The 27,104-nt window shown below is 46.4% G+C and overlaps 1 protein-coding gene across 2 annotated transcripts in view; it reads right to left on the bottom strand.

Moving 5' to 3' along the window:
- LOC122787663 (DNA topoisomerase 2-alpha-like) overlaps positions 1-27,104 on the bottom strand; it is a 1,447,528-nt gene that overhangs the window by 642,339 nt on the left and 778,085 nt on the right. For both annotated transcript variants that reach the window (XM_044054499.1, XM_044054498.1), the window contains exon 18: positions 21,785-21,899. In XM_044054499.1, coding sequence (XP_043910434.1) covers positions 21,785-21,899 — 115 coding nt within the window. The remainder of the gene's footprint in view (positions 1-21,784; positions 21,900-27,104) is intronic.

Here is a 27,104-nt window from a genome sequence, read left to right as displayed (position 1 = left end):
TACAAAATTACAAGAGTATAACCTCACCCACACAACCACCCCTAAACACAGAGGGGAAGGAGGGAGGGTAAATTGGACTGCAGCAATGTGGATCCTCGAACATCTACATTTATGGTAGGTACAAAACTGTACTATGTTCTTCATTCCACATTGCTGCAGTCCTAACCATTGGGTAGAATCCCAAAGCAGAGGTAAGGGAGGCTGGCAAATCATAAGGAAGCAGGAGCTGTCAACATGCCTTGCAAAATAGCTGTGGCAAAACCAGCCCTAGATTTAGAGTAGAGAGGAAGGTGGTAATGCTTAGAGAAAGTATGCACTGAACTCCAAGTAGCTGCCTCCAAAATATCCTTAGTTGCCACCCCCCTTAGAAATGCTGTTGAAGTGGCAGTAGCCCTAGTGGAATGAGGCCTAATCCCAGCTGGAATCTCCTTGCCATGATGGGAATAACAAAATGCAATGCAAAACCCAATCCACTTAGAAATAGTTTGTTTTGACACAGGCTTGCCCTGAGAACTCAAAGCAAAAGAAACAAACAACTGCTGAGACTGCCTAAAATCCTTAGTCCTGCTTAAATAATAACGCAACTGCCTGTGTACATATAAAGTGTGCAAAATCTTTTCCCCCTTATTTTGGGGATCTGCATAGAAAGTAGGCAAATGAATAGTTTGGTTTAAAGCCACACTAGAAACCACCTTAAGCACAAAAGAAGGATTAGTACGTAATGATACCCTATCCTTATGGAAAATCAAAAAAGGCTCTACCGCCATAAGGGCCTGCAATTCAGAAACCCTTCTTGCAGAAGTAATGGCCAACAAAAAAGCAGTCTTCCATGACAAGTATTTCAATTCAGCAGTAGCCGCAGGCTCAAAAGGTTGTAGAGTAAGTTTCTCCAACACAAAATTGAGATCCCAAGCAGGAGTAGGAGCTCATTGGGGTCTTATATTCTTTGCCCCTCTAAGAAATTGCTTGAACAAAGGATGCGAAAACAATGGTGGGTCACAATCATAGTGAGCTGAAATTGCTGCAGCATGAATCTTAATGGAAGAGAAAGACAAACCTTTGTCCAATAACTCAGTAAGATATTGAAGAGCCACACTCAAATTAGGCTCAGAAATCTCCAAATTCTTTGCTGCACTCCAAAATAAAAATCTCTTCCATTTTTCTCGTACACTTTCCTTGTACTAGGTCTTCTGGCTTCCATAATCACATTTAAAACTTGTTGAGGAAGTTGAGACCTGCTGTGTTTCAAAACAGAATATGCCAGGCTGTTAGATGAAGAGAGTGAAGCTTGACATTGAGCAGGTGACCGTCCCTCTGAGACAACAGGTGTGGAATCAAAGGTAAAGGCCATGGAGGCTTCCTTACCAGACTCCTCAGTAATGGGTACCAGTGTTGCCGAGGCCAATCTGGAGCTATTAAAATCATCCTTGGCTTGTCTTGTCTGACCTTTAGGAGCACCTTTGGGAGAAGAGGCAGAGGTGGAAAGGCATACACATGAAGATTTTTCCAACTGAAAGAAAGAGCATCCACTTTGCAAGCTGTGTGATGAAACCTCTTTGTGCAAAACTTTGGCAGCTGGTGGTTTAGTGGAGAAGCGAACAGATCTATGTCTGGAGTTCCCCATGACACTGTCAATTTCCGAAATACATGATGATCCAGTTTCCACTCGTGGGGATCCATGATTTGTCTGCTTAACACATCTGCTAAGGAGTTCTGTGCTCCCGGCAGAAACCTTGCCTGAAGAGTTAGTTGCAAGCTGAGCGCAGTCTCCCATAAAATCATTGCTTGCCTGCACAACGGGTAAGAATGTGTTCCACCTTGTTTGTTGATGTACCACATGACAGTTGTGTTGTCTGTTAGAATCAACACCTGCCCTGGAAGAAGCAACTCCTTGAAAGCCATTAATGCAAACTGGACTGCTAACATCTCCTTCATGTTGATATGTAGATGCTGTAGTCTGGCAGGCCACTTGTCTTGTATCCACTTTCCATTTAGATGAGCTCCCCAAGCAATGTCTGAGGCATCTGTCGTTAGAATCTGACTCGCCTCTGGCCGGGTCACAGAGAGTCCCTTGTTTAGGTGACATTCCTGAGCCCACCACAAAAATTCCTGTTGAATGCAAGGTATTATTTGAATGACAGTGTCCAAATCCTGGCAGTGCTGTGTCCATACATTTTGAGATACCATTGCAGCTTCCTCATATGCAGTTTGGCATTGGGAAGCACCAGAATACAAGATGCCATGAACCCTAAGGCTTGAAGGACTGTCCTTGCAGTCAGCCCGGACTGAAGAGATAGTTGATGGAAGTAAATGGAAAGATTCTTTTGTTTGTCCGGGGTTAAAAAGGCCATCTGGGCTGCTGTATTCAGTCTCACACCCAGAAAGCACGTGTCTTGAGAGGGTACTAGACTGGACTTTATTTCGTTCACAGAATACCCTAGGCATCTTAGCACTGCTATCACATATTCCAAATGCTGTAAAAGGTCTTCCTTTTCTTGAGCCAGAATCAGGCAGTCGTCCAAGTAAGGATAGATTTGAATTCCTTTTAGCCTGAAGTAAGCTATCACTGGAGCCAGAACCTTTGTGAATACTCTGGGCAGTAGATAAGCCAAAGGGCAATGCAGAGAACTGATAATGGGAATTTCCAGCTCGAAAACGCAGATACTTCCTGCAACTTAGTCTGATAGGCACATGAAGGTAAGCCTCCTTGAGATCTAAAGTTACCATCCAGTGATCTTTGCCCAGCAGAGGTAAAAGCTGTTGTAACGTCAACATTTTGAACTTGGGAATGTCCAGATAAGTGTTGAGGATAGATAAATCCAAAATCGGTCTCCACGTGTTCCCCTTCTTTGGTACTAGGAACAGGCGAGAATAAAATCCTAGGCCCCTTTCTGGCACAGGAACTGGCTGAATGGCCCCTATTTGGAGTAACAGAGAAATTTGCTTGTGAGCCTCTTTTCTTTGTAGAGGAGGAATGTCTGGCATGCCTTTGAAAGGAGGCAAGGTATGGAAATAAAACCTGTAACCGTGGTGAATGATATCCAAAACCCATCTGTCTTGGGTAATTAAATCCCAATTTTCTTTGAAAAGAGCCAGCCTTCCTCCCAAAGGTGCTGCCAGGCGAGAATGTACTGGCAGCTGAAAAGGCAGGTCATTGGGTCTGTTTACGAAAGGACTGACCCCTGCCCTCACCAGAAGTCTGAGCAGGTGAACTCCCTGTTCTAGGCCTAAAAGAACCTTGAGCTCTGCCCCTACCACGTCTAGACCTACCCCTAGACTGGGAATCATAAGCAGGATATGTCCATCCCTTAGTAGGCCAATTTCTACTAAACTTCGGAGGCTGCACCTGCAAAAAATCTTTAACAGTTTGCATAGACTTAGCCTTGTCCTCCATTTTCTTTAAAACTGCTTCCACAGGCGAACCAAACAACACGTCAGACTGTAAAGGAGCATCCAAAATCCTTGTCTTAACATGCTCAGCTAAATTCGGATCCCTCAACCAGGCGTGCCTACGAATAACAGAACCAGTGGCAGCCACCCTCGAGGAGGCCTGCACAGCATCAAAACCACATTGCAAGGAATGCTTACCCACCTGTTCAGACACATGAACTAAATCCTGCAACTCTTTACACTCAATACCTTCCGCCAGAGCATCCACCTTAGACTTCAATTGTGAAAGGAGATAATTTTGATATTTTAACATGTGAAACTGGCAATTCAACGCCCTCATGGCTAAAGTGGAAGAAGTATACACTTTCTTTCCCCATCTATCCAAAGCCCTTGCCTCTATCAGGAGGAACAGGATTTTTAACAACAGAAGCCTTAACACCTTTAGGCCCCTGAGAGACAGTTTCGGGTCTGCCCTAGGACTCTTAAAAAGATACTTATGAGCTTCAGGCACCCTATAGTACCTATCCGGTTTAACTGGGGCAGGAGGCAAAGAATCAGGGTTCAGGGAAGCCTCTGCAAAAACATCTTCCACCACATTCAGAACAGGAGGTATAGCTAAAGGCCTATGCTGGGGTAAAACAAGAATTCCTAAGCCTCTTCCTGGAATCAGAGAAATCTTGACCTTCCCATTTAAAATGCTCCCTCATGGAATGCAGAGTCTCTGAAAATGAAAAATCCTCAGGAGGAGAAGCTGAAGGAGTAGAATCATCCACATCAGAATCAGAATAAGGAGGATACTCCTGCAAGTCTTCAGTCAAGACTCAGAAGCCTCGAACACTGCTCAAAACTCTCAAACTCAGGTTCCACTCTAGGCCTCTTATCAGGAGGGGGCATAGAACCTCTAATCATAGTAATCAAATCCTCTGCCATCTTAAGCATATGTTTCTTAGGCAAAGATCCTGAAGAGCTAGGAGAAACCCCACTGAAGTTAAACCTGGCCTGCCTCTCAAAGAAGCCTTGGAAACAGAAGGGGAGGCTCTAACCACCTTAGGAAGAGAGGGAAGAACAGCCACCTGAGAAGCCCCTTCAGCCTGGCCTACCTCCTGAGAGGACACATCCTGTAACAGTAAAGTCTCTCCCTGAGACTCCAAAGAAACTCCTGGCAGAACCTCCGGCTCCACTGAGCCTTCTAAAGAACCGGCGTCCGGGACTGTCGGTTCTTCCACTCTAGGCTTTGCTGCTTTGTCCTTGCGCTTTTGGGTCGAAGCGGAGCATCCGACGGCATTTTATAATTACAACGCTTCCCAAAAACTAACCTGGCACAGTCTAACCTTCTCTTAATAGTGCGTTTGTTAAATCTAGCACAAGAGCGGCATCCAACAACGTCGTGCTCAGGCCCTAAACAAGGTATACACAAGGTATGGTAATCCCTATGAGGTATCTGTTTCCCACAAGAAATACAGTTATTCACTTTTTCTGACATCCGGTTAAATACTGAGGCAAGAAAAAAACAAAATATTCCCCAACGGGGTACTTAGCCAACTTTGATTCGGTCTGAAACTCCGACTTCAGAAAATTTCAGAACGCCAACCTGCACTCGCAAAACTGCTTCTGCATCGGACCATGCGGCAAAAACGACTGAGGATATGACGTCGGTCATGCGCATTAGTACCCTGACGTCCTGACGTCAGACTAATGCGCCTTGACCGACGTCAGCCATATACTTTGGTATTCGGGCCGACTGGGACAGCGGACTACCCAATGGTTAGGACTGCAGCAATGTGGAATGAAGAACATCATCTATTTTATAATGGTTGATAAAGGTGTGAGATGAAGCCCAAGTGGCTGCGGAACAAATGTCATCCAGTGGAACCCTAGCCTGAAAGGCTGCAGAAGTGGCAACGGCCCTAGTAGAATGAGCACGGACTCCTTGAGGTGCAGGCCTTCCCGAACTCTGATATGCTAACAGAATACAACTCGAGATCCATCTAGAGAGAGAAACCTTAGAAACTGATTTTCCGAAATTACTTTTGGCAAAGGAGATAAACAACTGATCAGATTGCCTATGACCAGCAGTTCTGTGGATATAAAAACGTAATTGTCTGTGTACGTCCAAGGAATGAAGCTTGTACTCTCCTTTGTTATGAAAGTTGGGGAAAAACACTGGGAGATTGATTGATGTTCGCTTCTGAAGATACCTTAGGTAGAAAGGACGGGTTGATTCTGAGGTAAACCCTATCCGGGTGAAAAACCAAATATGGTGGTTTGACGCAAAGGGCTTGCAATTCCGATACCCTTTTGGCTGAAGTTATGGCCACCAAAAAGGCAGTCTTCCAAGAAAGAAATTTGAGATCAACCGTGGCAGCCGGTTTGAATGGGGAACCAGTCAAGGCCTGCAAGACTAAGGATAAATCCCATGGAGGTACCACCTCTAACTGGAGGCCTAAGGAGGAAGGTACCCTTGAGGAAGGTCTTACACAGTTTGGAAGTGATAAGGAGGGCCAGACTCTTGCCCCACGTGATTGTATGAGATTGCTGCCAGTTGTACCTTGACTGTGGAAGAACTAGCCCCCTGGTGAAAGAGAGGTTAGAAAATCTAGAACAGTAAACGGGTCTAAACGACAGTGTTTTGCCCAAATGGTGAAGCGTTTCCACTTACTCCGATAAACCTTCCTGGTGGAAGGCTTGTGAGCTACTACAAGAATGGCTTTAACCGGTGATGAGATCCCGGGAGTCCGTATGAGAAGGTGAACTGGAGCAACCAAGCAGTCAGCTTGAGGTTGACCAGGTTCGGAGTTGGAAGACAGAGAAATGAGATCCAGAATCCATGGTGGATACACTAGGTGAGACAATAGCTAAGGGAACCACGTCTGACGAGGCCAGAATGGGGCAATGAGGATCATTCTGCTCCCCAGCTGCCTGGCTTTCTGTAACAATTTCATCAGGGGTAGAGTAGGGTAAGCATAAAGCAGACCGGGAGGCCAAGCATGAACTAGAGAGTTTCTCTGGGACTTCCCCGGAGGGGGTATCAGAGTGAATAATTGTTGCATTTCGTGTTTGAAGGAGAGGCAAAAAGATCGCAACAAGGTCGCCCCCATCGGGAAAATACTTGCTCTGCCACTCGGTGGTTGAGAGACCACTCGGTAAGGAGTCAGGATAGTACGACTGAGCCTGTCCGCTAAAATGTTGGACCGTCCCAGAATGTGCGTTGCTATGAGAAAGCAGTTGGTGGAAATCGCCCATTCCCCCATTCTCATGGCCTCGTGGCAAAGGGGGTAAAGACCTGGTTCCCCCGTTTGTTGATATACCAGACTACCGACATGTTGTCTGTCTGTACCGCAATTGCCCCTACCGGAAGAAAGTTGTGTAGTGCTTGCAACGTCAAAAGCACCGCTCTCATCTCTAGGACGATGATATGCAAAGAGGTCTCTACGTCGTTCCAAGTGCCTTGGACTGTTCTGCCTGAAAAATACCCCTCCCCCACCCCAGGCGAGAAGCATCCGTGGTCACTGTATCGACTGGTGGAGGTAGTGAGAAGGGACGGCCTGTGTGGAGGTTGGGAGACTGGAGCCACCACAGGAGCGATTTTCTGCAAACCTTGCTTAAGGAAACTGGGCAAGACAGAGGGTTGCAAGACAGGGACCATTGTACCTGGAGGGTCCACTGTAGAATCCTCATGTTCAACCGGGCCAATGGTAGCAGAGGGATTGCAGCCGCCATAGATCCTAGGGCCCTCAGAATCAATTCCGCCGAAGGAGTTTGCAGATGAAAAATGGCCTGCACGTGTAAAGTACAGTTTTGTACCTTCCATAAATGTAGATGTCCGAACTGGATAGCATCTGCAGTCATAACAAGTGGGTTGTCCTGTCGTCAGGCAGCCCTGCAGTCGGCCGGATTCCAAAGTCCGGGTCCGGCTTCGGCTGATGTCGCACTCCACCCGACGTCATCTCTGTTGGTCTTCGGGTATAAAAGCATCAGCCGACGCCATTTTCCTCAGTGTTTCTTGCCCCAGATGCCAGTAGCCCTCTTGCAGGCTAAAAATTTGGATAGATGCCAATGTTTCCAAATAGATAGAGGTAAACACAACAATAAGCATATATGTACATATATACAAACAAATACACCATAAAGACTCCCAACAGCTAGCTATTAGGAGGGTAAACACCCTAGGAGTACCACAGAGGGAAGGAGGGAGTAATCCTGACTGCAGATGCTATCCAGTTCGGACATCTACATTTATGGTAGGTACAAAACTGTACTATGTCCTTCATGGATGCATCTGCAGTCATAACAAGTGGGTAGAATACCATAGCCAACTAGGGAGGAGGATAAAAGTAGATTATGGTGTGTTTAGGATCCCTTGCAGTACAGCAGTGGCAAACCCTGCTCGGGATCTGGAATATAGAGGCAAATTATAATGCTTGGCAAATGTATGCACGGAGGTCCAAGTAGCCGCCTCAATAATGTCTTTGGTTGCCACTCCTCGTAAGAAGGCTGTGGTAGTGGCTGTTGCCCTTGTAGAATGAGGTCTTATGTTCTGTGGAATTGGTTTTCCATGGAAGGAGTAACAGTATCGTATGCAATTTCCTATCCATTTGGAGATTGTCTGTTTGGAAATAGCTTTTCCTTCCCTTCCTGTTGCATAGGCTACACAAAGTTGGTCAGTCTTCCTACTATTTCTTGTTCTGTCCAAGTAGTAGCGTAGCTGTCTATGTACATACAAGGTATGCAGTATTCTTTCCCTCTGTTTTGTGGGTTGGGAAAGAAGGTAGGTAGGTGGATTGCCTGGTTTAAAGACACTCTGGATACCACCTTGGGCATAAATGTAGGATTAGTCCTCATGGACACTCTATCTTGGTGGAAGATTAGGAAGGGTTGCACTGCCATTAAGGCCTGTAGCTCTGAAACCCTCCTTGCTGAAGTAATTGCCAGTAGGAAAGCAGTTTTCCATGACAGGTGTTGTAGGTCTGCTGTTGCTGCTGGTTCAAAGGGTGATAGTGTCAACTTTTCTAGCACAAAGTTTAAATCCCAAGCTGGTAATGGTGGTTTCCTTGGAGGTTTTACATTCTTGATTCCTCTGAGGAACTGTCTGAGCAAAGGGTGCGAAAAACAGGTGGATCAAAGCTGTATTCTGCTGAAATAGCTGATGCATGTATCTTGATGGAGGAGTAGGACAGGCCTGAATGAAGAAGTTCGCCAGATACTCCAGAATGTTAGGCATATCTATGTTTGACACATCTTTTCCTCTTTCCGTACTCCAAATGACAAACCTTTTCCATTTTCCAGCATAGTTCCTTCTTGTTGAAGGTCTGCGTGCTTCAAGAATAATGTCTTTAACTCTTTGGGAAAGTTCTGGATTAGCTGCTGCTATGTGGTGTTCCATGCAGTCAGTTGCAGCGTTTTTAGGTTTGGATGTATGATGCTGTAGTTGTTCTGAGTTAACATCAAAGGCATCAGGGGTATTGGCCACATATTGTTCCGAGACATGCTCTTCAGTAGTGGGTGCCAGTGTTGTCTTGGCCAGTTTGGAGCTATCAGGATTATCCTTGGACGTTCTTCCTTGATTTTTAGTAGTACCTTGTGTATCAAAGGAAGAGGTGGGAATGCATATGCTGTTAGGCCTTTCCAGTTGAAGGAGAGTGAGTCCACCTTCCATGCTAGTGGGTGGAATGTCCTTGTGCAGAATTTTTTGAGCTGGTGATTGAGAGGTGATGCGAATAGGTCTATCTGTGGCATTCCCCATTTCTTGAGATGGTCTTGAAGATGTCCGGTGCAGCTTCCATTCGTGGGCATCCGGTGGTTCTGCTTAATATGTCTGCCAGGGTATTGCCTTTCGCTGGGACAAATATTGCCTGTAACTGAATGTTGTAGCTGAGTGCCAGGGACCACAGCTCCAAGGTCATTCTGCATAGGGGTATGAATGAGTGCCTCCCTGTTTGTTGATGTACCACATGACTGTGGTGTTGTCTGTCCTTATCATCAACTGGCCCTCTTTGAGAAATGGTTTGAACTTTTGGATTGCCAGTTTTACTGCCAGCATTTCTTTTAGATTGATGTGCAGGTGAAGTTGATCCTGTGTCCACAATCCTTGCACGCATTTGTCCAGCATGTGGGCCCCATCCTAGGTCTGAAGCGTCTGTTGTGATGGTCTGGCTTGGTTGACATCTGCGAAAGGGTAGGCCTGGGTTTGACTGGCATGCCTGAGCCCACCATAGGAACTCCTGTTTTAAGCATGGAATTAGTGGGATTTCTGTTTCTAGACTGTGTCTGTGTTGGGACCATAAATTCTTTAGGTACCACTGTAGTTTCCTCATATGTAGTCTGGCAAATGGGACCAAGATTATGCATGATGCCATGAAGCCCAAGGCCTGCAGAACTTTTCTTGCTGTTAACTTGTTCAGTTTTGTTAGTGCCAAGAAGTAAAGAGGAAGTTCTTTTGTTTTCTGTAGTCAGGAATGCCATTTGTTGTACTGTGTCCAATTCAGCCCAAGAATGTCCTTGTTTGGGATGGTATCAGCCTTGACTTTTGTAAATTGACTGTGTATCCCAGTCCTTGTAGCAAGTAAATGACCCTTTGTAAATCTGTTGTCAGCTTGCTTTTGTTGTCCCCTTGTAGCAGGCAGTCGTCCAGGTATGGGTAAATTTGAATTCTGTAGTCTGCAATGGGCGATTACTGATGCCAGGCATTTTGTGAATACTCTGGGCAGTAGATAAGCCAAAGGGCAATGCTGAGAATTGATAGTGCTCTGATCCTGCAAGAAATCTGAGGTATCTTCTGCAGATTGGTCGAATGGGGACGTGCAGGTATGCCTCCTTGAGATCTAGAGTTACCAGCCAAGACTCCTTGCCCAGCATGGGAAGAAGTTGCTGTAGGGTCAGCATTTTGAATTTTGGGACAATGATGTATGTATTTAAGGTGGACAGGTCGAGAATTGGTCTCCAACTTTTTCCTTTCTTGGAACTAGGAATAGTCTGGAGTAGAACCCCTTTCCTTGTTCTGCTGTTGGCACTCTTTCCACAGCTCTCATGTTTGCTAACTCCATTATCTGGCGTAGAGCCTCTGTTTTTTGATTTGGAGGTAGATTTGGCATTCCTCTTTTGACTGGTAAAGTGTGGAAGTGAAACCGGTAACCTTGATCTATGGTTTGTAAAATCCACTTGTCTTTTGTTATGTAGTGCCAGTTCTTTGAAAATAAGGTTAACTTTCCGCCTAGAGGAGCTGCTATTTGTTCCCTGGTAGGCGGATTTAGGATTAAGTCACTGTGGTTGTGCTGATGTAGTGGCAGTGGCTGTGTCTGTGCCTTTTTGTTACCTTGCCACTGTCGTCCTCTGTAGGCACCTCCTCTGGATTGGTTTCTGCCTCTGGAACGTCTATTCCTGCCCCTTTGAAATTTTGTGGAGTCAGGAAAGACCAATTTTTGGCAGGCCAGTTCCTGCTAAACCTTGGGGGTTGAACCTGCAAGAAATCTAACAGTTTGAACAGATTTTGCCTTTTCTTCCATTTTCTTCATAACCTGCTGGGCAGGTGTACCAAACAAACTTGTCTTGTCCATAGGAGCATCTAGCAACTTAGCTTTAACATGATCCGGTAAAGCTTGTTCCTTTAGCCATGCATGCCTTATCACTGTGCATGTCATGGCTGATCTAAATGAAGCCTCCAGTGCATCATAGCCACATTTTAAGGAATGGTTGCTAACCTGTTGTATGTTATTTACCATCTCTGTTACATATTTCTTATTAAGAGATTCATCAGTGGTTAGGTTTTTTAGTTAACTGATCAAGCATAAACTCTTGGTATTGTATCATGTGAAACTGACAGTTTAAAGCTCTAGCTGAGAGAGTAGCTGAAGTGTAGACCTTTTTACCCCATCTGTCTAGTGACCTTGCTTCCCTTTCAGAAGGAATAGGGTTTTTAGCTGTGGTCGCGGCTACTGCCTTGGGACCCTGGGATATAGTTTCTGGGTCTGCAAGTGGGGCCTTGTAAAGGTGGTGATGAGTATCTGGCACCCTGTAAAATCTGTCTGGTTTGGCAGGGGCTGGGATAAAGAATCTGGAGCGGAGCAAACATCATTGAAAGCATCATCCACCACAGAGAGAACAGGAGGTATAGCTAAGGGCCTGTGCTGTGGGAGGTGCAGAAAGGTCCTAAGTCTTTTTCTGGAGTCTGAAAAATCCTGTTGCTGCCATTGGAACTGTTCTCGCATGGCATGCAAGGTTTCCCCAAAGGAGAATTCTTCTGGTGGGGAAGCAGCTGGAATGGATTCTTCAGCATCAGAATCTTCAAAATTGGAGAAGGGAGCCTCAGGCTGGTCAGTTATGTCTGATTCATCAGCAGAATCATCAGAAGACACTGGCTCAGGGGCTCTGCCCTAGGTCTCTTCTCTGGGGCTGAGAGGCCCTGTCTGGATGAGATTGAGATCCTCTAATTAAAGAAATTAAATCTTCTGCCAAAGAAAGCATTTGAGAACTAGAAGAGGGCCTGGATGTGGGGGGTTTAACAGGCACTGTTTTAGAAGTCTTGGCTGCTTTAGCCCTGGCGAAGGCCTTAATGGACATGGCAGCTGGAGGCCTAGCAGCACCACGTGCTGGGGTAGAGACATCCAAGGGGATGGTGTCTGATAAGTCAACCACCGTAGTGGGTAAAATTTCTGAGGTCGATTCAAGAGTTGTAGCAGGGGCCTCAGTTGTAAGAATAGGTTCAGCTGTACTTTGAGCAGTTTTCTCGGTTTCGGCCGAAACCGAGACACCCGCGGTTTGCTTTACCGTGGTTCCGGGCGAAACCGCGGACGAGTGTCGGTCTTTATCTTTGCGTTTTTGGGGTAGTCGGAGGATCCGGCGGCATAATGTACGCAAAATCAGAACCGAAAAACTGTTCTGCAAACTCCGACCGACGCCTAAGCGTTAAATCGGTTGAAAGAGGCACAGGCGAACAGGCTGCTACGTCGTGGGCTGGGCCTAAACAAGGCAGACAGTAAGAGTGGAAATCTTTATGAGGTATTTGTTTCCCACAGGTTAAACAATTGTTAACTTTTTCTGACATCGGCTGAGGCAAGAAAGAGTCCCCAACGGGTACTTAGCTTTAGAAATCTTCAAGTAGTATTCGTAGAAGTAATCTCTGGATCCGACCGACCGGCACTTGCGAACAGCTTCTGCTTCGCGCGCCACGCGGCAAGAAAGACTGGGGAAAATGGCGTCGGCTGATGCTTTTATACCCGAAGACCAACAGAGATGACGTCGGGTGGAGTGCGACATCAGCCGAAGCCGGACCCAGACTTTGGAATCCGGCTGACTGCAGGGCTGCCTGACGACAGGACAACCCACTTGTTATGACTGCAGATGCATCCATGAAGGACATCATCAGGTTCCGAAGTCGATCTGGAGTCAAGAACGCAAGCATCTGTCTGGAATCCAGTCTTGCCCCTATAAAATCTAGCATCTGTGTAGGGATGAGAGAGGATTTGGCCATGTTGATGGTAAATCCTAATAGTGGAGCCAGTCCAAGAAAATAGTCCCTGCCTGAGCAAAGTAGATGCCTGGTTAGGGCTGAGGAGCCAGTCGTCCAGGTATGGAAAGACCTGAATTCCCTGGAGTCTCAGGTGGGCTGCTACTACTGCTAGGACCTTGGTGAACACACTGGGGGCTGAGGTGAGACCGAAGGGGGGGACACAGAATTGAAAGTGACTGGCTCCCAGCCGGAAGCGAACCTTCTGGAACGCCTGTCCACTAGAACGTGATAGTACCCATCCTTGAGGTCTATAGAGCACATCCAGTCGCCTCCCGCAATAAGGGGAGGACGGATTGCAACGTGACCATTTGGAACTTTTGTTTGGGTACCACCAGGTTTAGGAAAGAGAGGTCGAGGATGGACCTCAAGTCCCCCATCTTTTTTGGCACCAGAAAGTTGGAGTACAACCCTGATCCGACTTGATGTGGGGGGGAACAGGCTGGGTGGCTTTTTTGTAGAAGCTGCTGGATTTCTGCAGCGGCCGCCTTCTTTTGACTGGGTGAGATGTCGGGAAGGCTTCTGATTCTGGGGTTGGCTATGAAGGGAATTAGGTAACCACTGGATATAATGCGAAGCACCCAGCGATCTGTTAAGGACTCCCATTTTGCCAGTTGCTTCGAAAAATGCCCCCCGACTGCCTCCAGAGTGGAGCAGTCGGGAAACCCCTCAGAGGTTCTGCGTGGGCCTCTCAGAGAAAGGTTCTCTGGACCCAAAATTCCTCGGACCCCCTCTGCCTCTGGGGCGGCGTCCTCCCTGTCCTCCTCTGCCATGAGAGGACTGGTTGTCCTGAGCAGACTGAGACTGATGCGATTTTCGGAACCACATCTTCTTCTGACCCTTTTGGTTCTTGGAAAGGACCTCTGGGGCGCAGAGAAGCAGACTCCGACGGCAGACAAGGTCTTTCCGTCTTTCTCGCTCTGGACAAGAGTGTCGCAAACGGTTTTGCCGAACAGTGCAGAACCACCAAAAGGGGCATTCGCGAATGACACCTTAAAGGGTTCCGAGAAGTCACAGTGACGGAGCCAGGCCCGTCTCCTCATGACAAGCCCAACTCCGCCTGCTCTAGCTGCTCCCTCTGTAGCATGAGACAATAGCCGCATAGAGGTATTAGAGAGAGCGGAGGGTGGCCATTCGGGAAGAGTACAAATCCGTGTCTCCCTCCGACATGGACCCCAGGGGGGGAAGCAGCGTATTCCTTAATTAGGTCCCGCTGCATCCTAATAACGTGTGCCATATAGTTCAAGGCCCTCATAGAGAAGGTCGCTGAACTGAAGGTCCGCTTCCCAAGACGGTCCATCGCGCGAGACTCCTTGCTCGGAGGATGAACCGTGGGGCTCTCTTGAGCCAACTTTCTTGGTGACTGCAGCCAGCAACATGGCATGCACAGGGGGACCTCTGCTCCAATGTGATCTCTCTGCAGGGGGGCTCAAAATTTTGTCTGGGCGCTTGGGGATCGGCTCTACGGTGTCCGGTTCCTTCCAAGCCCTAGAGGATATGAGATCAACCAGGGGGTCGGGTGGAGGGGACACCCAAGAGGTAGATGGTCCTGCCTCAAGGAATACGAATACGGACTCGTCAGAGGAAGCCTTGGGGGCAGACCACCCACCTCTGATTTTGAGAATTTCCATGATGTCTCCAAAGGAGACATCCGCAGGAGGTGATCTCGGGGAGCCTTCCCCTTCATCCAAGTCCGTATCTTCTGTGAGACTCTCAGGGGAGTCTATATGCCTCCTTTTGCACTTTGCCTTGTGGGGAATCTCCTCGGGGAGGGGGCTGTCCGAGGAGTCCTCAAAGGCTGTAACCTGTTCCACTGGAACTCATAAAGGCTCTGAGGCAAGCTGCCCAGAGGTCCGGATGAGGGGAGCCAGGATCAGAGGAGAAGGAGTGCAGAAGGGAGCAGAAGCCAGGACCGGAGGCCTGGAAGCACGTGACAGTGCCCTCTCCACCGCAGCGAAAGCCGAGGGGGAGCCGCTCTCAGACGGATCAGAGATCAGAGTCCCACTCTGGTCCGAAGCGGGGATCAGACCCGGTGCCAAGAACGTCGGATCCGAAGGACCAGTGTGCTCCGACCGGGACAGAGCCGAAAGCACACCGAATCCCTTGGAACCGAAGCTTGGCCCATGGTTCCGAGAGATCGGATCAGACAGACTCGAGGGAATAGTCGGAGCAGACATGCCCAGCACGGTCGGCTCCGACCTACCCTCGGATCCAACGTGGCTAGGCTCCGAGCCCGGAATGCGGGTCGGAGAAGGAGCTAGAGGAGCGAAAAAAGGAGTCGAGCCCCCCCCGGCCTGGATGAATCATCATCCGGTCCATATCCGCATCAGACATGCTAAAAGTGGACCTCGACGAGGCCACCGAGGCAGACCTGGAGTGTCGCCTCAATGACCTCGACAGGGACTGGATCACCTCCTCCTCGGGACCCGGGGAGAAACAAGGGGATCGGATCCGAGGAGGAGATCGAGAAGACTTGGACGGGGAAGCCCTCTTGGCGGGTGGGCCCGATGAGTCCTTGGCCCGGCGCTTAAGGTGCTTCTCCCGCCGCTTCTCTTTCCTGGCCTCCCTATCCTCCGGAGCCGAAGTGGGAGGTTGAGTCCCGGTCGGAGGAAGGGAGGCAGGGGTGACAGCTACAGAGGGGGTAGCGGGCACCGAAGCACCGGAGGCCGAAGCAGAGTCTGGGGGTAGAAGGCCCGCCAGAACTAGCTTCGACCTTCAATCCTAGAGTGCCCTGGGGTTGAACGCCGCGCAAACCGAAGAGAGGTGTTCAACCCCAAGGCACCTAACGCACTGAGTGTGGCCATCAGCCGGTAAAAGCTTGTGACCACACACTGTGCATTTCGAAAAAATTGCCTTGGGGGCCTCTGACATACTGAAGGAAGCACACTCACTAGGCCCCTAATTCAGTCACACACACACACACGCTACGACCAGCGGGGGAGGGAGAATTATACTTAAAATAAAACAGGTTATACATATATAAAAGGAGAAAGGGTAAACCTATCACACACACAGCCAGTCACTCAGAAGAAAAAATATAAAACTTTTTTTTTTCTCACAAAACGCCAAGAGCTCTGAACCTAGCTGTTGCTTGAAGAGCGGCAAACTAGATCTGAGGTCAGTTAGGGCAGGCAGGGGATTATGGGTAAGGGGGAGGAGCTAGGAGCTATGCTATGTTAGCCGTCTCGGATCAAGATCGGATCCGTATCCCACAGGTTGCTGACAAATGAAGTTCCTACTTCAGATCATCCATTATGACAAAAACTTCTATGCCAATCCTACCTCTGCTCTTAAATCAGACCCAAAGAAATTATGGAGCTCTATTAAACAGACTTCATCCAGGAAACCCGTCCTCTTCTAACCCATGTCCCAATGCAACACCTGAAGACAGCCAAAAAATATAACATTTTATAAACTCAACCTCCATAATAAACTCCCCCAGAAACACTAGCACCCCCACAAACTCTATACTTCTTCCAACCCCTCTTAACTCCTCCTGTCTAAAAGCAGTATCAACTATGTAAAGTCATTACACCAAACAAACCTTGCTCCCCATCTACTGACAAGCTACCCTCTTAGTTCCTGCAGATTGCCTCAATCTCTAGCCTATCCTGTATCCATATTAATCATCCGATCCATTTCTGAATCCTATGTCCCTACTGTATGGAAAAAATTCTTTACTCTACCCATTCACAAAGAGGGCAACTCCTCAGACATATCCAACTTCAGACTGATTGCCATACTCTCCACACACTCAAATCCTAGAGAAACGCACTCACAAGCAGGTAATGCATTACATTTACCAAAAAAACCTTTTCACACCCACACAGCATGGTTTCCGTCCCAAGCATAGTACAACTACTGCACTCATCATTCATCAACATAGTCAACCTAGCTCGTGATAAACTTGTCTCATGCCTATTCCTTGACCTTTCTAAAGCCTTTGACAGTCTCATCACCCACTCCTCAATACACAAACTTACATTTCCCTCCCCCTAGTATCTCCTGGTTCTCGAGCACTCTCTCTACCCACCAGCAATCTGTTAAATGGCTCTCTGCAGCATCCTCCCCTCTCACAGTAAAATTGGAGTCCCCCAAGGGTCCATACTTGGACCACTACTCTAATAGTTTCACCAACTTGCTCTACTTCTCTTGTCCCTAGTCATCTCTTGTGCAATATGCTGATGACTCAACTGTTATAACTACTGCTGACAACCCAACTAACCTCCACTCAACTACCCAAGGCATCCTTCCACACCACTGAGACTTGACTTAGTGATTATGATAAAAAAAGCGCTCCTACTCTTCCTCCCTAAAAACATCACCACACTCAAAAGTACAATTGCTAGGAGTTGCAATAGATCAGCTTAAGTTTGATCTCCATATTCCTAACTTAGTAAAAAGAACTAATCAGAAACTTGGACACCTTTTCCGTAGCAAGAAATACGCAACACTGCACGAATAACTCCCCCAAGCTTTATTACTCCCAACACTCCTGTACAGCTGCCACATTCACAAACCTAAATTCTACACTTACCTCCAAGCTTGAAACTACCTATAAGATCGCCAGATTTGCAGCTAACCAAATCTACAAGTCACACCATTGCTTAGCACTACAGTAACTACACTGGCTAGAATTCCCTCAGCTGCTCCAACTATACCAACTACAAATCATCCACTATCTGTCCTCTATCTACCCTCCTCCTGCCCCAGCCTCTCCACTATCATATCCAAATATTCCTCTGCTAGGACACTACGCAGCTCAAATCAAGAATTATTAGACATCTACAAACCCAAAACCAAAATAGGCTGCCTTCTCCTTAACTATAACCTAGCTACATCCTGGAACCAACTCCCCTTGGAAATAAAATCCCTCCAGCATAGCAAAACTTTCAAATTAGCCACAAGGTAATACCTAAAAAGAAAGTTGTCTTGGCACTGTAGACAGCCACCCTGAAACCACCATCCTTTCACCTATTTCACCACCTCACTCTTACTGTATATATCTTTATTATTCCCCCTGCCTCTTACCTCTTCCCTTCCTCCATCTCCAACCACTCTTAATTCTTAGTCTCAAAACAACCTGTCTAGTCTACCTCCCCTACATCTCCTAGTAGCCAATCTCACTTTCCTTTCTCGTTTCCAAACTCCTATACAACTAGATCCTACCCACTTTAAATAAGCATCTGCCTAACTTAATTCATTTTGCTCTAAGCAGCTTAAATAATATTCTAACTAGTCACATTTTCTTCTAATCGTTTAAAACCTTGTTTGTAACAACTCATACTGGTCTGCCAATTAATACTCTGTATAATGAAATTGCCTGTGGAGCTTTTCTTCTCTCCAGGTCTCTACTTGTAAGATCCTATAGCTGATGTTACTACTAGGTTACCAAAATTTAATAAATTGTTTTCTAGTCCTGAGGAGCTTTTCTCCCCGGGTCTCTGCTGAAAATGAGCCAAAAGCTCAGCCAGACTAACCCGGTTAGCAAATTTAAAATAAAAATTAAAAAAAAAACTTGCATCATGGGATGAAGGTACATTTTTAAATTGTAAATCACAGAAAATTATTTGGAGACATGTTGTACCTGTTGTGCATTATATGTGGGAAAGAACAATAAAAGTCTTAAGCCACAAATTTATCATCAGCATAGTATTAGAAGAGATAAAAGTGCATTGGCTAGGCATTCCGTGTGTTGTGTGAATTTAACAAGTTCATTTTTTATTATTATTCTTGAACAAAAAGTGACACCATTATCGGGGAACTGGAAAAATCAACTGCTACACACAGAAATGGTGTGACAGATTAGATTGGATGCAGCCATTCCCCCAGGGCTGAATGAATACATTTTTATCTCAAGGGAACGGAAAAGGGCATTAAAAGTTTATTATATGGACTCTTGAGGTTTCGGCTTAGTGACCGATGTACAAGAACTTACTTAATTGGATGTTAACCAGGGTGTATGTTCATTGTTTATTATTGGAGGTTAGGAATGGGTGTCTAACTTGTATTTTTAAGTTGGTGTCTCGTTTAGCTTGTTTTTAAAAGTTTTTTTTAAAAGTTTTCATTGGTTCTAAAGATGTCGGACAACCGACAAAAGCGCTTAAAGTGGATTTAACGGAGTGGAATTATTAAAAGTGCGTTTGTTTCACTGACTGGCTTCATTACAGACCTAGATAATATACATAGTCCCTGTTCGCATCAGAGCTGGGGATCTTATGACCACTAAAAGTGCACTTTTTTAAGGCTGTACGCTTTTCAGCCATACTGTAGAACATGTGGTAGAAAGCCTGAAAAAACAGGTAGAAAGGATTTTTTTTTTAAACAATTCTAACTGGAAAGATTTATGCCAACAATGGTATCACTCAAATACTTTAAAGTAAGGTAAGAAGAATAAAGGTCAACAATGGTAACCAAGATTACAAAAAAATTGTTTTTTTTTTTTAAATTTAGCAGTTACAGTAGCTAGAAGGTAATGGAGATGGCTAGTAAATAACAAATGAAAGAAAAAAAATTTACTCACAAACTCAACTAGCTTGAGAGATCACAATCCCAAACAAACTGTAGACCGGTAAACAAGATCTGATGTAACATTGTGGTCATGAGCATTACAGTAAGAGCGAAGCTCAAAAGTCTGATCCTGGAATCTAGAGAAGGTGGCAGAGTCTAGTCAGAGGATGGGATCAGAGCCAATTTGCTGAACTAAAATCACATCAGATCATGTTTTTTTTCTTTCATTCAATTTTTGGGTGTAGAAGAAATCAGCTGAAATGGTAAAAGAAAGTTTTTCCAAGATAAAAGACCAAAAGGAATAGGTCTAATATGCAACACATCTTTCAAAAAACAACTCAACCTGGAATCCTGCAGAAACAGGTGGATCTAAGGCGCAGAAAGATGGCAGACAAATGGGCTATGAAAAAAACTAACGTAGGTCATGCAACAGTAGGCATACCGACTTGATAAGGGCCTCCTTAGTTTTTACTATTAGCAAATAAGCAATTTCCTTGTAGCAATTTTAGCTTACTGTAATACCTGTAGTACATCCTTACCCAGTCAGAATAAAAATATTGCATCTAAAAATGTTAAATTCGGGGTTTAGAGACTTGGACGAATAACACGGTGGGAGGATATCCATCCTGAGAGTTAACTTCATCCAATTGCCCTGGGCCAGGTGAAAGGGGGAAACTAGTTTCATCTGGTGGCAAAAGGAGGCAACCATTAATATTTTCACTCATCCTCCTTGCTTATGAAAGACTGATGAGAGGAAGGGGAGGCAAAAAGATGTTTCCTTCATGTGAAGGGCACGGCATCAATCCACTTTTCATGCTCTAGGCACAGTATTTTGGAAGGGGGGAAAAAAGGTAGTCTGTTCTGAATACAGGCAAAGCCCTACCAAGATTACCTAATTGAGGATTCTGGCCTGGATCTGCTCAATGAGCGCCTCTCTCTGAGGCAGTGAGGACTACTTGAAGATACCAACCTAAGCAGACAAGCCAAATTTCAGAGGATAGGCATAAGTTGGCTAAGTCATTAAAAAGGTTTTAAACTCTTGAAATCCTGCATAGGTTTATTTTTGTTGCTTTTGAAGACTTTTTCCCTTTTAAGGTGGTCTCGTTTTAAGGGCCAACCTTAGGATAATTTGTTTGAAATTCTGCATAACCCTCTCCAGTAAATTTATAAAAAGTTTGGCTACTACAGTAAAAGAAATGCTCTTATCCAGGGTGAACCAAGAAAATCTTAGAACAGACTAACAGCTGCTCTGAAAATGCACCAGTCCCATCAATTAAATCTGAATACTTGTGTATCAGAAATCGAGAGAAACAGCAGAAATTGAGAGAGTCTGGCATGTCAAAGGAAATTATTCATGCCCAAAGACAATCAATCATGTGGGTGTGATCGTTAATGGCACAAAAGGGAATAGTGACTGGTGTAAAAACTTTTACCATACCCATCTCTGCTGTCCTTATCAATGGTAAAATGTTACCAGAAAAAAAAGCAGCTTAATAGGTTTATCAGACACTAGGGCAAGGTTGCAATAAGAACTTATATAAAGAAGCTTACTGGGAGTCAGGGCTCTTGCATAAATAGTTTGGATTTCTTAAAGGCCAGGGACCTGTATTTCTGTATTAAGAGAAGGTTTGACAAAGCTATCCTCTAATGCTTCCATAAGTGGAGAAATGGCAGATAGCTTGAGCCCTCCCTACAAATGCTTTTAAATCCACAGGTGGAAAAGAAGCCTAGCAAGTGGAAACGCTCACTATAACCCTGGACTACTCCCCATCACTGGAGAAAACCCAAGAGCAAAACAAGGTAACACCCACCACAGGAAATTTTAGAAACATACATGAAGACAAAGCAATACCATTATCAGTATTAAAATTCTGAACACTTGCTTAATTTCACAACTTTATTATGTCCTTAAATACATGACATTTCCATTTTTCTGCCGCCACTCTACACTGAAGGTTAGTTAACAGGTTCATAGGTTACAAAGTCAACGTCCTAGGGTGTTTACAAGCCTAGTTGAGTAATAACCAGAGTACCCTTATTGACTGCAGTTAGAGCAATAATTTGCCACCCATCCAGTTGTGAAGGTTGGGCTATAATACGGTCATCAAGAAACTCTGCTTCACAGAGTGGAAGCTTATTTCAGAGGAGTGAATCTCTGGGATAGTTATTCTTGCCCCATTTGATTTGCGGATGTGCAGCATTTCCATTAGGGGAGGTCCAAGATGGCTCTGTAGGCCAGGCACAGATCACATCTCAGCCCCCTGTATGACAGAGTACATTAACAGGGCTCAGTCTTTCCATGTTTAAAATTCAATGCCAGATTGTATGTTCTGAAAAGCAAAAATACCAGGTTGGGGTTGGGAAAGTTTAAAACCAACTTACCATCAACCAATGAAGGAATGGAACGTTCATTATCAGAATTTGAGAACAAAATCAGCTCCTTGTTGATGAAATCATTATAACTCAAGAACTTTGTACTCTTCCCATACAAGAACACCTATATGAAAAGAAAATGTGAAAGCCAGTTCAAACATTACGTACCACTTTATGACAATTCAGTGAAACATAAGCTTTCATGAAATGAGCAGTGATTTTGTAAGAACTGTTGCATGCAGAAACTTTATACTTTGAGCCCAAATCAAAGTTGCACTTACCAACATAACACTTTAAAAGAAAAACCTGTAGTGCGGTAATGTACAAACCCTGCACACCATTCAATTAGAGGCGTGCATTAAAAATACAATTAAAAAGATTTTAATTTTTGTTATGGCACTGCTTTTGTGGAAAAAGTCTCTCAAACTGATTTCCTAGTATTCAAATACTAAAAAGCACCTTACCAGAACTTAAAGCTTCCAACAAACAATAAGATAATAACTGCTGCAAAGTTTAAGCTGCTCCAGCACTTTCAACGTTAAGTAGTTTGCTTACATTTCTAGACAAGCCTACTGATTTGGGGGATTTTGAAAAAGAAATTAAGTATCCTCTGGATACAATAATTTCAGTTGTTGAGAGACAAAGGTGTCTAGGTGCAAGGGTAAGTTAACACAAATGCCTGAGACACATTTGGAGAACTCCTTAGGGATGCTAAAAGGGTCCATCAGAGAAGGAATCTAGAGACCCTTGATTTTGCAGACCCCCACCACCTCAACCCATGTGGCAGCTACCATTGTAACTATTCCCCCTTCTGCCTCTGGGGGAATATTCTCCTTAAAACTCTTGAAAAGGAATTTTGAACCACAGGCACCCCCCCCCATCAATTCCTGAAAAGTGTATGTGTGTGGAAGGGGGGGGGGGACTGATACAGAAGGTAGACTTAAGTCTCTCGCTACAGGAGTACAGTGAGCCCAAACAAATGATCTGTCAACAGGGGTATTGATGGACACCTTGAAGGGGGACAGCCAAGATGTAGATGGGCTGATCACAAAAGCCTTCAAGAACACAGACTCCTTTGGGGTCAAGTTTTAGGAAGACCATCCACATTATCTGCCACAGGATTTCCAAGAGTTCTCCCAAAGAGACATCCTCAGGTGGAGATCTAGGGAACCCTTCCCCAAAAATGAGGTTTTCAGTGACATTCCTTCCTGGAATCCAGGTTCCCCGGTTAAGCACCTTCTCTTCTGGCTAATCTTAGTAGGGTGTTCTGGAGAGGCATCAGATGAGACCTGGGGTTCCAACAATCGAAGTACTCAAAGGCTTGCTGGGTCAGCTGTTTGAGGGGGCAGTGGTGAGGTCTCTAACGGGACAGAATGGAGAGGACCCTCTCCACCACTTCAAAGGTGAAGGTGCTGGAGAATCCAAAGATCCCCTCCCCCCAAAGCCAAAACCACTAAAACACAACACTCAAACATTTCCAGCCCTCTGCTCAGAGGGGAAGCAGAGGGTGAGCCCACGAAAGCTGGAGCTCTGAAGGGAAAGGACTGAACTGAAAACTTAAGTCAAGGTCAACCCCTCGGAGCAGATGATGAGGCTTTGGCTCCAAGATAGTTGGAACTGAATGAATCAGGGTAGGAGCAGAGGGTCAAAGTGAGATCCAGTATCTGCTCAAACGCCTCAGGCGGTCAGATCAAAGGGCTCCAAAGCAGTCAAATCAGAGAAGGTGCTAGGGTCCTAAAGGGTGACTGCCCCATAGTGTCAGAAGGGAATGGAGCTGGTAGGAACACCATCTACATCTGAAGGAACTGCCTCAATCTATCCGCCTCAGACAGGTGACGGGTAGACCTCACAGACTACGCTCTGGATGGAGCTCTAGACAATCCTCCGGGAACTCTCCAAGTGAGGTGAACATGCAGATGGCATAGGGAGGTCAAAAGACAAACGAGCTTGGGGCTGAGTAGAGGAATATCTGAACTTAATCAGATCAAAAGCCTTCAGAGACTTGGTTGGAGACTCCTCAGATGATGCACACTTCCAAGAAGATGAGTGCAAGAAACATTCCCTAAGGAAGGGGGATGAGCCCTTGCAGAATAGGAACCTGCCGAAGGAGGAAGGAAGCCCTTTAGAATAAGCTTTTTTTTTGCCAACTACCAGAGGATGGAAGCCCTCACAGAAACTGCAAGAGGCAAATTGGGCAGGACAGACAATCTAAGCACTCCCTGTCAGCATCAGATAAAGGAATCTTGTGCTCACATAACTGTACTTTTTGAAATCTAAGGGTTTCAAAGATATATCAGAAAGGACATTTACAGGAATGAGAAGGGGGAAAAGATTCACGAGGAAAAATGGACAAAACATACACTAACGTGCACAACCTCTACCTACCTCTACCCATTTATTGTAATGCCCCTGCACTGGCCCAGTAATCAAGGAGCCTCAATCCTCACCACTAGCACCAGTGAGGGACGTGCACATTGGGAAGATGACAAGTACACACAGTAAAGTACAATTTCACTTAAGAGCACACAGAGATCACATTCAAGTCTGGGTCTGGTTTCACCTTTCATCTCCAGATCCCCAATAAGATGCCCCATTGGCACAGCTATAGGGGTAAGATCTCTGCAGAGAAGTAGAGCAAAAACCTCCAGCACTGTCCAACCAGTGCTTAGTGTCCCTGCCAAAGTAGCGGACACACAGATTTGATTTATATACAGACTCCAGGGAAAGTCTGGCACAGGTTTACTAGCTATGCCCACTTCTGCCTAAAAGGTAGTTATCACTGCCACCAACAAGCTCATCAGCTATGACAAGGCCCTTCCAAAAGAATAACCAATCCTACTGTGTGATATTATCAAAACTGTGTGACCAAGACATTCAAGGCTATTGGAGTGGCCTATACACAGTCACCAAATACATATGCAAGTACTAAGAGCTTAAATATCTCAATCCAGTCACAATTAAAATGTTTCAATATACTTAAGACAATACTATAACTTAGCACTGACTACATAGTTCAGATTCACAGGAAATATTTGAAACATGCAGGACAGTCTCAAAACAAACCTCTAAACTAATCTTTACTATTTTCCTAACTATATATTTAAAAGATATCACTGCAAATACTATTAGCAAGGCAAGTGCTGATGAGAGAATGTTTCCATCTCCAAAGACAAATACAAACTGCAGTCTCAGAGTTCCCAAATATCAAAACATTACTGCTGGGTGAACATTGGATGACACTCAGTCACCTGCCTCCAGTTCCAAGGCTAAACAGATATTTAGAATTTTAACACTTCTGACAAAAAAACAGAGACAGGGAGGGAGACAGGGAGGGAGACAGGGAGGGAGACAGGGAGGGAGACAGAGAGACAGAGAGGGAGACAGAGAGGGAGACAGAGAGGGAGACAGACAGGGAGGGAGACAGGGAGGGAGACAGGGAGGGAGACAGGGAGGGAGACAGGGAGGGAGACAGGGAGGGAGACAGGGAGGGAGACAGGGAGGGAGACAGGGAGGGAGACAGGGAGGGAGACAGGGAGGGAGACAGGGAGGGAGACAGAGAGGGAGACAGAGAGGGAGACAGGGAGGGAGACAGGGAGGGAGACAGGGAGGGAGACAGAGAGAGAGGGAGAGGGAGACAGAGAGAGAGGGAGAGGGAGACAGAGAGGGAGAGGGAGACAGAGAGGGAGAGGGAGACAGAGAGAGAGGGAGGGAGACAGAGAGAGAGGGAGGGAGACAGAGAGAGAGGGAGGGAGACAGAGAGAGAGGGAGGGAGACAGAGAGAGAGGGAGGGAGACAGAGAGGGAGGGAGACAGAGAGAGAGGGAGACAGAGGGAGGGAGACAGAGAGAGAGAGAGACAGAGGGAGACAGAGACAGAGGGAGACAGAGACAGAGGGAGACAGAGACAGAGGGAGACAGAGACAGAGGGAGACAGAGGGAGACAGAGGGAGGGAGACAGAGGGAGGGAGACAGAGGGAGAGGGAGACAGAGGGAGAGGAGACAGAGGGAGACAGAGGGAGAGGGAGACAGAGGGAGAGGGAGACAGAGGGAGAGGGAGACAGAGGGAGAGGGAGACAGAGGGAGAGGGAGACAGAGGGAGGGAGACAGAGGGAGGGAGACAGAGGGAGGGAGACAGAGGGAGGGAGACAGAGGGAGGGAGACAGAGGGAGGGAGACAGAGGGAGGGAGACAGAGGGAGGGAGACAGAGGGAGGGAGACAGACAGAGGGAGAGATAGATGGAGTGGGAGAGACAGAGGGAGAGATACAGATAGAGGGAGACAGAGGGAGGGAGAGAGAGGGAGGGAGACAGAGGAGGGAGACAGAGGGAGTGGGAGACAGAGGAGTGGGAGAGAGAGGGAGTGGGAGACAGAGGGAGAGAGAGGGAGGGAGACAGAGGGAGGGAGAGAGAGGGAGGGAGACAGAGGGAGAGAGAGGGAGGGAGACAGAGGGAGACAGAGGGAGACAGAGGGAGAGAGAGAGAGGGAGACAGAGGGAGGAGAGAGACAGAGGAGTGGGAGACAGAGGAGGAGACAGGAGGGAGACAGAGGAGTGGGAGACAGAGGGAGGGAGACAGAGGAGTGGGAGACAGAGGGAGTGGGAGACAGAGGGAGTGGGAGACAGAGGGAGTGGGAGACAGAGGGAGTGGGAGACAGAGGGAGTGGGAGACAGAGGGAGTGGGAGACAGAGGGAGTGGGAGACAGAGGGAGTGGGAGACAGAGGGAGTGAGAGACAGAGGGAGTGAGAGACAGAGGGAGTGAGAGACAGAGGGAGTGAGAGACAGAGGGAGTGAGAGACAGAGGGAGTGAGAGACAGAGGGAGTGAGAGACAGAGGGAGTGAGAGACAGAGGGAGTGAGAGACAGAGGGAGTGAGAGACAGAGGGAGTGAGAGACAGAGGGAGAGAGATAAACTAAAGATTACCACAAAGCCTTCTTCAGCTATGTTAGAAACCTGGGCGGAAACCCTCAGATATGCTCCGAGTTGGTTCACAACAATAAAAAATACACTGAACCCACAGGTATTGCTAACATTCTGGCTGACAGTTTCAGTGCAAACTTCTCGCCTCCTTCACCCCCAAAAGAAGAAATACTTATCCCAGCTGAATGTAATCTCCCTGTTATCTCAGATGTCCAAGTGAGAACCGCCCTAAACAAAGCAAAAAAACACAGCATCAATGGGACCTGACTGTATCCCGGGGTGTGTGTTACGAGAACTCCAAGAGGAGCTAAAAAACAAACATAAAAATGCTATTTAATCTTAGCCTTACTTCGGGTTATGTACCTGTACACTGGCGTACAGCAACAGTGGTCCCACTCCACAAGGGGGGGTGCCTC

Source organism: Protopterus annectens, chromosome 13.part0, assembly GCF_019279795.1.
Source record: "Protopterus annectens isolate FY-2018-M chromosome 13.part0, PAN1.0, whole genome shotgun sequence".
In the NCBI taxonomy this organism is placed as follows: Eukaryota; Metazoa; Chordata; order Ceratodontiformes; family Protopteridae; genus Protopterus; species Protopterus annectens.
Note: the sequence above shows the minus strand (reverse complement) of the source record. Positions and strands in the feature narration are given on the sequence as shown.